At 39.8% G+C, this 12,045-nt stretch overlaps 1 protein-coding gene across 7 annotated transcripts in view; it reads right to left on the reverse strand.

The window, feature by feature from the left end:
- The window catches only part of LOC137284939 (ponticulin-like protein H), a 28,513-nt gene extending 23,846 nt beyond the window's left edge, over positions 1–4,667 (reverse strand). For 3 of the 7 annotated variants that reach the window (XM_067817019.1, XM_067817017.1, XM_067817014.1), the window contains exons 1-3: positions 3,996–4,667; positions 3,200–3,295; positions 2,369–2,617 (exon numbers count right to left, since the gene is read on the reverse strand). In XM_067817019.1, coding sequence (XP_067673120.1) covers positions 2,369–2,617; positions 3,200–3,269 — 319 coding nt within the window. In that variant the 5' untranslated portion in view covers positions 3,270–3,295; positions 3,996–4,667. Of the gene's footprint in view, positions 1–2,368; positions 2,618–3,199; positions 3,296–3,983 lie in introns of all 7 variants that reach the window. The other 4 variants (XM_067817015.1, XM_067817018.1, XM_067817016.1 and 1 more) reach the window with 4 other exon arrangements.
- Between the last annotated feature and the right edge of the window lie 7,378 nt (positions 4,668–12,045).

Here is a 12,045-nt window from a genome sequence, read left to right on the forward strand (position 1 = left end):
TTTGAGTGTTTTTTCACCTTGTAAGTTTTGAAAGAAAATTTGTGATCGAATGCACTAGCAATGGTACGATCGCGTGACCAGCAGCACGTGAAAAAGCACGTTTCAGCGCTATTGCACGATTTGATGACTGGCCTAAACGTGCTCTGGTGATTTTTTTTCTTGAGTCGATAATAGAGGATGAATAATATAAGACCCGAAAACTGTCAACCATAACAATTCATATTTGCATTTACAAATATTAATTGTGAAGTATATATTTTGGCTCACTATATGCATATAGGGACTGACTTATTTACATTGATCTATTCATTTGAGTATCACCAGTCATATTTGTAGTCAAATACTGGTATTTGCACACATTATTACCAATGCGGGCTAAGATGTACAGGTACTTTTGTGATAATCGCACATGTGCCTTTTAATGATTCTCAGCGTTGACTGGTCAGCTTAGCAGAGACGAAATATGATAATATTGAGTTGACGGAACTACTTTTCACGATCCAAGTTCATCAACAACTTTTACTGTCCCTGACAAAGAACGCATCCATAGCCATCACAACTCATTGGAGAAAACAAACATTTTGGTAATGTAAATGGCAAATGGATTTGCATACGCACTCGGACCGCATTGATCGTCAGGCTGTACCCTTTGTGAAAATGCAGTCACGTAATGTCATTTTGCAGCAAGATGTTATATTTGGGATTGCATTTTCTCCGTAAAGTACAAACTCAAGTACTTTTGTTAAGTTGATTCTCATACGGGATTCGAACCCACACTCTCAGAGTCGTACACCTTATCGTTAGTACACAAGATCATCTGTGCCGCGGTGGCTCAGTGGGTTAGATTGCTGACTTTGCGTGTTGTCGATGTCACTTCTGGTTTGATCTTCACATGTTCATACATTTCTGGTATACGTGAGACTTTCACGAACTATCATCCCTTCTGGTTGCTCCTCCCCCCTGAAGACTACGATTCCTTCACGCCACTTGGGGTCACCGATAAATACACCCTTCGCCGGGCATACTCCTCATGCCTTCTGGCCAATCTACCATCCTTTAAACCTGGTTATGTATGACAATGGATAGGTTACACTTCCGGTCAGTTACGGGTTTTTTAACCCACTTTAAGTCATTGACTTAAAATTCTCTAAATTTCGTTTGAGCTGACTGATACACCGTTATTTCTGCCCCTTCATCACCATGGATTTCAAAACATCAAGTCCAGTCGAGAATGCAATCTGGTCCGATAAACAAAGATGAGGCGATGTAGAATGTGTAAGTCGATAATACAGCAGTTACGCTTGTAGTCCATTAACAATGGTGTCATTGTGTCAAGCCATCTTTTATTATTTGATCCATGATTTCTACTAAACCTCTTCCTCTGGGATGATGATGGGATGACGCAATATGTTCACTCCGTTTATGGATGTGAATGAAACAGGTTCTTCCCCTTCACAAAAAGTAGTGTCTCCTATGCAGGAGGTTAAAAACATCCTACCTAGTTTATCGATGGTGGCTTCTGCAGATGACGACTGCTTTCAAAAATTGGAACACATTCGATCCACTTGGACCAAGCACCTGTCACTATGAGAAACGTGTTATCCATGAATGACCAGCGTACTCCTTCTGTTTGCTTTGAAACAGTTGAGAAGATAACCCCCAAGGAGCCACACTTGGACAGTTTCTATGCTCCTGGCATGAAGCGCAAATGTCTACTATTGTTTGCATGTCAGCATATATAGCGGCATCAAATGTAGACTGATTGACCCTGGGTGAGGCTGGTGCACCTGGTGCGATTCAGAGTTTCAGTGGAACAATGACGATTCTCAATACGCATCTTTCCATCCTATTGAGATCAGAATGAGTGAGTGAGTGAGATAAGGTTAACGCCGCTTTTAGCAATATTCCAGCAATGTCTCGGCGGTGGACACCAGAAACGGGCTTTACATATCGTAGCAATGTTCTTGTGACTCTGGGATGTCAAAATGAAGCAAGACAAACAATGCCTGAAGCCAGTTCTTCCGTTGTAGCATACTCCAGAACCATTTCAGGTCTATGTGCTAGCAACTTGAACAGAATGGGGAGGGCGTCTGGTACATTTAGAAGAAACATGTGATAGTAGTTCAGAAGACCAGGGTAAGCTCGCATCTTATCTCATCTTATCTTATCTTATCGTGCTCAAATTTCGTAAACTGATGAACCGTTAATTTAAAGCACATATACACAGATTCTGGCAGAACAATCTAAGTTTTGAATTGCCTCTTCACTTCCCTGCTAAAGATGAGATGAAACACTATCTCCTCATTATCAGAATAGTACATATACAAGCATGTAGTCTTTCAATAATGAAAATTTGCAGCATGCTCACCTGTTTCGTTCGTACAGTCCCACTGGAAGAACACTGTGTCAGCCTGGGCAGTGAGAGTTGTCTCCAGACTGTACATGTAACACGTGTTTGTGCTGGAGAGGAACTCCCCTGCTATACACAGGTCGGTTGTGTTACATAGAGTCTTGCAGCCATCCACGTCCGTCGTCGTATTCCCCGTGTTACTCCTCAGGCTGTCCACTCCCTTCTGTCCCGAAGTCTCCATGAAGCTGCATGTCTGACCTGACGTACCTGACGTACGTACAACATGAGTGAGTGAGTGAGTGAGTTTGGATTAACGCCGCTTTTGCCAACATTACAGCAATATCACTGTGGACATACGAAAGCGATACTTGAATCCGTAACACCGTATCATTTTGTTCACCACAGCTGACCTTCTCATATAGTTTAGAGACTCGAACCCAGATATTTATCATGACAAGCTAGTGCTTTAACCTCTAGGCTCACTCGCTTTCCAATATGCTTCACATACAACATCGGGCTCATGAAGGAGCAATGGTGTTAACACATACTGTAGTAATACCTTGACTGATTGTACAAGACAGAATATTCAAGCAATTCGACTAGTAAGTGGATGTGTACATTACCTAACTAACTCCCCACTCCACCCCACCCCACCCCAGCAGTATGACATCAATCTACGCAACGCTGATAGCATACAACAGTGAGCTGTCAGCGAGCTGGGCCACCCGATCCTTTTTGTTGACAAGCCAGAGTTACCGAAGACCATTTCTAACCCGTATTTTCGCGGGTATACTGTTTGAAAGATAACTCAAAGGTTTCCGAAATATTTTACTTAATAGTGTGGTTTACCTTTGGATATTGTCAGGATCAGACATGTGAAGTGGACGACTTGATACAGCCTTGCCCATTTGGTCCACATGATGACTCATGAACTGATTTGAATAACTGCAAAAAAAACATGAAACGTGAACAATTATATCTTAAAAAACATACGTGAACACTAAAATGCAAGACAAGTCCAATATTCCGCGTACTACTTGTCCTTGAACCAGGTACAGACGTTTGAGCTAGACCGTGAATACGTGTTACAACTGGAAGCCGAACGTATACAGCTGGAAGCCCAGTGAAGTGAACTGACTGAACGACATAGGTGTTGTGTCATACACGCTAGAATAGTAGCAGGTCGTGACTGAATGTGTAGCTACGGTGGTAATGCATCCTTCTTCTCACATGACAGTCAGAGTACAGAGTATGACATACACAAATCAACGTCCTGCCTGCACATTGTACGTACAATCTCTCTCTCGATCTAAGCACCTAACCTGGGATAAGGAGTCAACAAAATCAGCGATATTGAATATTTCTATATTCCCTCTCTTCCTACCCCCTCCCTCCCTTCCACCCTCTCTCTCTCTTTCTCTCACTCTCTCATACATACACACACAAACACACAAAAAACACACAAACACACACACACGCACACACCTCTTCTCACACACAATTATCACATGTTCCATATTCTTCGTTTTAATTATTTTTCCATCCCTCCATCCTCTCTCTCTCTCTCTCTCTCTCTCTCTCTTTCTCTTCAACTCCGACTGTATGAATACAATATCAGAATACAAGGACATACATAAATACTCACTGCGTTGTGCGCAATATCGAGCAAAGACCGACACTGTCACTGTTTAACGTGCAGCGCCATCTATTCTTCATTGAACTGGTAAGAGGTATGCGGATCAAAACGTATTATCAACAATAACGCCTCCCAAGTCAACACAAACATCAACACCCAAACAGTATCCGTCCATGTCTGTACTCTCCAACACGTAGCAGGAGAGAGCGCCACTCTAGGTGCCCGCCGTTTCACCAGTCATGCGTAACATGAACGTCGTACCGTACGCTGAAGCACTTATGTGTCCTAGTTTGTTTGTGCGTGAAGCTGCATTCCGAAAACACTTGATTTCCATTTCCAAAGCTTCACCGTCCGGTGATCAAGTAAGGAGTCCATTATGTAACGTGAAAGCTTCACCGTCTCGGTGATCAAGTAAGGAGTCCATTATGTATCGTGAAAGCATCATTACCTCGGTGATCATGATAAGGAGTCTGTGAATTATATGTTTGTGATTTAAGATTTGACTTTCCAACAATGTGAAGTAGGTTAAGGTCCGGCTGCAAGGTTCGGGTCGAAACGTACTTTAAAATGCTCCAGATGTCTTTAAACAGGACAATGTTTATGTTAAGAAATAAATAGCTAGCCAACAGAGCGAGAAGTGGCTACTAACGATCCGCGACCTGAGAGTTCATTGTACAGAACAGAAGGTCCCCCCTACGTTTTCTACAGGTCACGGACCACTGGGTACCTGTGGCATTGAAACCTGACGCAGATATATTGTGTGGCGGTACATGTCACTGCGGGAGAGTCACGTGATAAGAACCGCATAGGACGTCTGGATGTAGTGTATTCAAGCAGGTATGAGGCGGGGTCAGGAGCGGTGTCACTGCAGTACCGCTGATTGAACCCGTCACCTGGATGTGGGGTATTGTCGGTTCGCACTGTTGCAGATACAACACAAAGAAAGATACAATTACAGTATCGTTTGATTAGAAATGGTGTTTGTTTATTGTACTATGCACAAGGAACTGGGATCACATTTCAGCTACAGCAGGAGTCATCCCCCTTAACTTGACGGTGTACTTTAATCTGTTGTAATATATGACAGCTCAGGACTGGTCAGATTATATTTAATGGAGGCGGTCTAAGTGGTGTTTTTTCATGACTGACATGAAAAGGCAAGAGAGTACCGTGGATCACATGCGACAAGATATTGCATGCGTCGGTTCGTCGGGTTCATCGCTCTCTATCTCGGTTCATTTCGATCGGTTCATCTCGTTTTATCACGTATTACTCTGTTAAGCCGGTCACAATACACACATCGTTAATGTATTCATTTACTTTAGGTTTATCAACATCAAAATCTGCGGAAACGTCCAAGTGCCACAGCCTGAATTGTTTTATCTCCTAATTAGGACTTAATATTTTCTAATTAGTACTCATTATCTCCTAATTAGGACTTAATATCTCCTAATTAGAACTTAGTATCTCCTAATTAGTACATAGTATCTCCTAATTAGGACTTGATATCTACTACTCAGGACTTAGTATCTCCTAATTAGTACATAGCATCTCCTAATTAGGACTTATTAGAGTTTAGAGGCTTGTACTGGATTGGACATATATATAATATGTCTTGTACTCCTGTCTTTATCATCTTATCATAGTTCTAAAATACGCCATATTTTCCTCGGTCTTACATAAATATTCCTGAGTTCATAGAATAGAACTAAACAACCCAGTTTGTATATTTTACTCAAAAACGAGAATACTGAACGCTGTATCTGTCATTGGTGATCTTCATTTTCCAGGTTATCCGATAATTAGCATTGTGTGTTAAACTTTAAGATTACAGGTACAGATATTCCAAGTATATTAATCCGTCAGTGAGATATGCGCTCGTCTTAATTACTAAGTTACTAGATAAGCGTTATATACTAATCGTTAAGAACACATGTCCAGAGAGAAAGGTAAAGATTACTCTATGATAAAACGCTCGCCGAGAAAATTGTTAGATAATTTTAGTCATTTCTGCATTCTCAAGTCTTTGAAGCTACGCTGGTAATCTCAAAATTCAGATAGGCAGCAGTGTAGATTAGTAACATTTGTAAGTATTTTTTAAGGATTACTCAGTTGAACTTGCGTCCATATCACAAACTCGGAGAGCATCGGTGGTATATATAACAGCCTTTATTCGGGGTACTTCACTCATGAAATGCGCCGAATAAAGACTGGCCTCTAATTGATGCTTCTCTCGGTTATTTTGAAGCTAAGCCATGTTCATTTCATTCAATGTATGTTCACGTTTTCTGTTGCGTTCCATACTGTTAGTTCATACGGTATACTGGCACTTAAACTATGCAGTATAGGCTAACTACACCAGGGAATATTTTAGTTAGGTAAGATCATGTAGCACCACCCTAAATATGTAGTCTACGTCAAAATAGCTTACAGTATAATTTAGTAGCGTCAGGCATAATCTAACTTTAGTAAATCACATTTACATATAATCGGGCTCGTGGAAGCAGAAAAATCATTGTGCACGTCTTGTATATTATATGTTTACAATCAAATGTATACCAGTGAATGTATTTCTAAATGGTTATTGTGTGCGTTTAATTCAAATGTATTACATGAGGTAACTATACTGTACACGCAAAACTAGGGAGCGCGCATAAGCCTTGTTGTTGCATTCTGCTGCTCAATATTGCTACGTTTTAAGTATTGTTAAGCTCTAATTATATATACGTTGAATACTTTCAATAACATGATGTTCGACATATCATCTTTTTGTATCCCACGATAATCTAGATGTAAAAATGTGGTCATATGATTCAACTAGCACACTGACATGTATATTATTTGTGTATTTATATTGCGCCATTTAAGTTGTGTTCCCTGTCATTTACGACCTCCACAAACAGAAGATTATTTTAGTTATTGATAACACATGTATTACTTATCTTACTAAAACGTTACCTCATCCGTGTCTATGCTTATTTGTCAGCTGCGCTGGCTTCACCTCCGTGTAATCCTTGCAATTGTTTATTGTAAGGTATTTTGTCAGTAAGATTTGTGTAATTGTTAATTCACATGGCTTTCATATTATTATTTGTACAAGTTTTGCTGATGTTTTATCATGTGATGACTGATGAAATGCACCGAATAAAGACTGGCCACTAATTGATGCTTCTCTCGGTTATTTTGAAGGTGTGCGGTCCCATGCTAATTCCCCGACAACAATTCTAGGTATTATAATTATCCTAGACCACATATAAACCCTAAAAAGGTTACAATAAGGTCAAGGTTATTATAATTTGAAGAAGGGGCAAGAAATAGAACAGAAACGTCGTGTTAGACCATAAAAAGAAGTTGTCATCAGTATACTCGTCTTATTATTTTCTTATTATACTTCTAAATGCCTCTTAAGAATCCCAGTACAGTGATGGCGCAGACAAATGAAAACCAATTCCAATTAAAAACGCTGCTCCAATCAAGGTTGAGACAACGAAGGCAACCATCTTGCTCCGATTAAGTACAAACCTCTAAACTCTAATAAGTCCCAATTATGAGATACTGTGTACTAATTAGGAGATACTAAGTCCTACGTAGTAGATATTAAGTCCTAAGTAGAAGATGCTAAGTCCTACTTAGTATATATTAAGTCCTAATTAAGAGATACTATATACTATTTAGGAGATACTAAGTCCTAATTTGGAGATAATAAGTACTAATTAGGAAATATTAAGTAATTAGGAGATAAAAAAACGTCAGGCTGTGGCACTTGGACGTTTCCGTAGTTAATTCATCGGGGTCAGAGGTTAATTTTGTTGATACAGATAATGTCCCCGTTGTGTCGTTGACTTCAAAGAAAATCGGTGCACGACCGGTGCCAATCAGGGAATAGGTTACCGTTGCCTTAGAAACACAACACACACCATAAATAACAACAACAACAACAACAACAACAACAACAACAACAACAACAACAACAACAACAACAACAACAACAACAAACAAAACAAAACAAAAACCATTCAAAACAACACATAATACGGATATATACTTACATACATTATCAAGTATGAAGCACGAACACTTTTTAGTTGAAAAAGACTCAAGTAAATACAGACCTGATGTAGTTACTGGAATAAAGATAGTGCCATTGTGACTGGATACAAACTACATAATGTTCATAAAATGCCAGTAACCTGAGTAATCCACTGTGAAAACGAAAAAAAAAATATAGCTAAACCCCTGAGATTTCTCATGCCGCCATTTCATTACTCCATCACTGGATTTGTGTGCACCTGATTTTTCAATCTCATCTCCATGGGGGTAATACAATGTACTTCATTGACATATTTTCCGTGCGTTTGTTAAGTACAGCCTTGCCAGTGTTTTAGTAAGTCTTTTCATTTTGTGAAATCTGATCTCATAATCTGATATTAGGAACATTTGAAAGATCCTGACAGTACTATGTTACGTAACTCTACACAGAATTACAAATATACATCAAGACATCTCGTGTTTGACATTGCACAAAAATGCAAGAACATTCTTCGCCAGATTCGAAATTCTTACCGTTTGGTCGATCGCCACTTGCGCGAAGGATCTGCCGATATCTTGTTTATCGTTGATGGTCACACTGATTTCGGACCTTGCGTAGGTCAAATGTTGCGCAGACAGAACAGTGACCTAAACCAGTGCAGTATTAGATCGAGGCTTAGCTGCCTTGTCACGTGCTTCTATCTGACACTAGCAATAAAAAATGTTGGTTGATTAGCCAAAATGTGTGCACAAATGCACTAATTTCATCTAGCTGATGAATAGTAGATTTTCTGTTTGTCTCTTATAAGGTGCCAGCGCGTGCGTGAGTGTTTCATTCCTTATGTCATTATGAGGCAGTTTTTTTCATCTATTTTTAATGTTATCAAGTATATGTAAAACAACAAGCATAAAACATATGTCTCTGTTTTACATAGATGTAAAGTGCAGTCTACCTTGTTTAATATCATGTGACGTTTAAAAAAATCAGTATTATTAATTCTGTAAACCCATGTCAATTAAAGGTCACATGCAACCAAAAAATGAAACATAATTAAAACACAATTATCACTTATTCATGACATATAATATACATTGCTGCTTGTTAAAAAACAATTAAACAAAATTATAAGCGTACAATCGCGATTCAAAAGTGCAACATTTTGTACTTGGGCTTACGTCACTCGAAACGAAGCCTTCGCGAGACCGATCCCAGTCATAGCGGGTGGGTGTGCACTCAAGTGTAACGATGACCTCCGATTGGCTGGTTCATTTGCTGATACGCTGAGGACTCATTGTGTGTACAGAAAGATGATCTGTTTGCTGGGCATCTTAGAAGTATGGCGAGTCACAAGAAAGTAAGATTCTTTATGGATAACAACTTCTTTTATTGTACTTGATGCAACGTTTCAGTATGGATTCATATACCGTTGTCAAACAAAATCATTTACACTAGAATAAGTTGTTATCACTGGAGAATGTATATAGAGATGTTGGGTTTTGTAAATACATGTTCTCTGAATCTGAGTTCGATTCAATCAAAAATCATCTTAGTAGGGATGGTGAACTACTGCGTGGCTGGAAACGGTCATTCGTCCAAGTAAAGCAGGATTTGAAACTGACAAGAGTTTGCACCAGTTTTCTTCAAATCCAGTCATCCGAAAAAAATGGATGTCGTTTGTTTGCAAGCCACAGACATAAAAACATGTCATGTGTACAAGTATCATACCTGCCCAATTACATAATGTGGCAGGGACAGGACTCGGATGCACGAGTCATAAATCAGTTTATTTTGTTTATGGCGTATAGCCTGATAGGTGTTAAGTTCAAATTGCATGTGATCAATGGTGGAAGCTGCTTATTGCATAATTGTCTTTAGCAGACAGGCAGGCAGACATATAGGCGTCAATAAACCAGATATTGAGCTTTCTCTGTGATAGAGGCTGCTTACCACTATCAGCAAGTTTTTTTTAAATGTAACGAGTAGATAGATTATTTACTTGTTTGTGTATACAATCAAGATTAGACTACTGCTCACGACCTCATACTCCGAGCATGCATACTGTTTCAAGCTCCGCGAACCTGTTCACTGAGCATGCGTTATGGGCGCAGCGCAGCACAGCTGTTGAAACCAGTTTTTCCACCAGCGCTGGGTGAAATTTAGTGAATCGTTTGAACTCCGATTTTTCATCGAATTTTTTTTCAACTCTATAGGTTGAATTGGCATTTTTCATGATTTGTTTCGGTAAGTGCATACTTAAAGGTATCAGAATCTGCAAAGTTTTACGTTGTATGTGACCTTTAAGATATGTCTCATAAACAGACTAACAATGCCCCGGCACTGTCATTGTAGTAGTAGTAGTAGTAGTAGTAGTAGTAGTAGTAGTAGTAGTGGTGGTGGTGGTGGTGGTGGTGGTGGTGGTGTTGGTGCTGGTGTTGGTAGTAGTAGTAGTTGGTTCACTTATGGTTGTAACTGTAGGTTCCACTTTCAACAACAAATATACTGCTACAAACGTTATCCCAAAACGTTATCTCACACAAAATATTTCTTGCAAATCAGCAAGTATAATAATGACAATAATAATACATTTATATTGCGTATAACTCCATGAATAGATCATGCTCACAGCTCACAGTCCAAGGGTTCCCTGACTCGACTGATCACAGAATGCTTGCCTATATAGACATGTTTTGAGTCTGGATTTAAATAGAGGGAAAGTGTCACAGTCTTTAATGTATGTTGGTAACTGATTCCACTCAGTCGCAGCTGCCGATGAAAAGGATCTATATCCATAGGAAACTATTTTGGTAACTGGGATAGTCAATAAAATTTTTCACTCTAATCTCTAAGATCGAGCCAGGATATACAGTACGATGCAGTCACGGAGACACTCGTGAGCATTCCCCGACAGACATTGGTACACGAAGCACAGGCTCTTGTAGCATATCCTTTGTTGTACCGGAAGCCAGTAAAGGGTACGAAGGATTGTGATCACACCTCCTGAAGCAAGACACGATCCTGGCAGCCGTATTCTGAATGGGTTAGAGTTTGTTTATTGCCGACTTTGGAGAGTTGGTGAGCGGTCTATTGCAGTAATCGATTCTCGGGTTTACAAGAGCAAGTGCCAGGGTAGCCGCAGAAACTTGGCTTGGGAATTTACGTATATTGCCAATATTGCGAAACTGACTTTTGCAATATAGTTGACATGTTTGGACATGGACAGTTCACTTTCCAAGATGACTCCCAAGTCTCTGACGTCTGTGGAGAGCGGAATGAAACATCACCCAATCTGTAGACCATGTAGATCAGACTGCTCACTCCTTAAACGTGGTCCAAATGGCCTGCACTCTGTCGTATTGTCATTCAGTCTCAATCTGGTAACATCTACCCAGCTCTTGATAAGGGCACAACTTGAGATGACACACACAGCTGCAGCAACTTCTGCTTCTTCTGGTTGTGATTTGTGGACAACTGGGTGTCATCAGCGTATTGTTGACGAAGTAGCTGATACTGATCAACGACTTCTCCAAGCTGTTTAGTATGAAAGGGTGAATAGAATCGGTCCTAAGACCTAACTTTGGAAATACATGTAAATGGAAGATTTGAGACTGGCCTATAATTTTTCAAACCATCCACATCTAGTCCAGGTTTTTTAAACAATGGTTTTACCATTGCATGTCGATAAGAATCGGGCATGGATCCACACAGGAGACTAAAACTCGCATTATAAGTATGCGTATACGTTTTTGGAGTATACATTTTTTCAAGTTTATTTTGTCCATTATTCTTCTTCGGAAACCACAACTACTATAACTACTCCTACAACAACAGCTACTACAGCTACCACTCTTACACCCACTAGTACTTCTACGTCTACAGCAACTACTACAACTATCACTCTTACTACACCTACTACCACTACAACAACTACTACAACTACCACTCTTACACCTACTTCTACTTCTACTTCTACAAGAATGCGCAGCTGCTTGTCGGAGACCACATCAACGAAATTACAATGGCTCGTTCTTG

Source organism: Haliotis asinina, chromosome 5 (genome assembly GCF_037392515.1).
Source record: "Haliotis asinina isolate JCU_RB_2024 chromosome 5, JCU_Hal_asi_v2, whole genome shotgun sequence".
NCBI classification, from domain to species: Eukaryota; Metazoa; Mollusca; class Gastropoda; order Lepetellida; family Haliotidae; genus Haliotis; species Haliotis asinina.